The 673-nt window shown below is 47.5% G+C and overlaps 1 protein-coding gene across 3 annotated transcripts in view; it reads right to left on the reverse strand.

Annotated features, from left to right (window-relative positions):
* The window catches only part of LOC119594907 (putative inorganic phosphate cotransporter), a 2,618-nt gene that overhangs the window by 420 nt on the left and 1,525 nt on the right, over window positions 1–673 (reverse strand). Inside the window, exons 2-3 of one of the 3 annotated variants that reach the window (XM_037943978.1) lie at window positions 433–656; window positions 85–234 (exon numbers count right to left, since the gene is read on the reverse strand). In XM_037943978.1, the coding sequence (XP_037799906.1) occupies window positions 85–234; window positions 433–656 (374 nt within the window). Of the gene's footprint in view, window positions 1–48; window positions 235–432; window positions 657–673 lie in introns of all 3 variants that reach the window. The other 2 variants (XM_037943979.1, XM_037943980.1) reach the window with 2 other exon arrangements.

The raw sequence follows: 673 nt of genomic DNA on the forward strand, positions 1-673 counted from the left end.
GAAATCTCACCCCCTCCATTTGCAACATCTCACAAACGCCAAACCTACCTACATGCAACACAAAACAAAACCACGGAAACTGACACTTCTCATGTCAAAGTGCAACATGTTCTTCAGGTATGTCGGCATCTCGGTGAGGAGAGTGAAGAATCCCCAGTTATTTCCGGCTTGCACAACCATGATGGCCCACACCGGAAGTGACGTCATGATGGCTCTCCACGGGATGGGCAGCGGCTGGGGGGGGGGAGGAGGAGGAGGGAGAATAAAAGATAAAGAAATAAATTCGTAAAATTTGTGAATGAAATGAAGACGGGAGGAACAAGATTATAATACGTGGATTGCGTAGGCCTTTCCGCTATCTTGTTTATATTTGAATTACGATTTTATATGATAATTCATATAATTCTTTTATTTCTATATCTTATCCCACACCTTCTCCCTCGTGACGCCACAACGCTGCATGACGTAAGCCTTCTCCGCCGCCGATATTCTTGGATGCTTCTCAGGCAAGTCGCTAATGACAAGTAACCACACGAAGGTCCACACGAGAGCCAGGCCACCGAAGACGTAAAAGACCAGCGGCCAACCACCCAGGATTTCTACGTCACACAACCAGCCGCTTGCAACAAGGGCCAACACGTTCCCGAAGTCAATGCCTGGGAGGATGTAAGCA

This window comes from Penaeus monodon, chromosome 34, assembly GCF_015228065.2.
Source record: "Penaeus monodon isolate SGIC_2016 chromosome 34, NSTDA_Pmon_1, whole genome shotgun sequence".
Classification (NCBI taxonomy): domain Eukaryota; kingdom Metazoa; phylum Arthropoda; class Malacostraca; order Decapoda; family Penaeidae; genus Penaeus; species Penaeus monodon.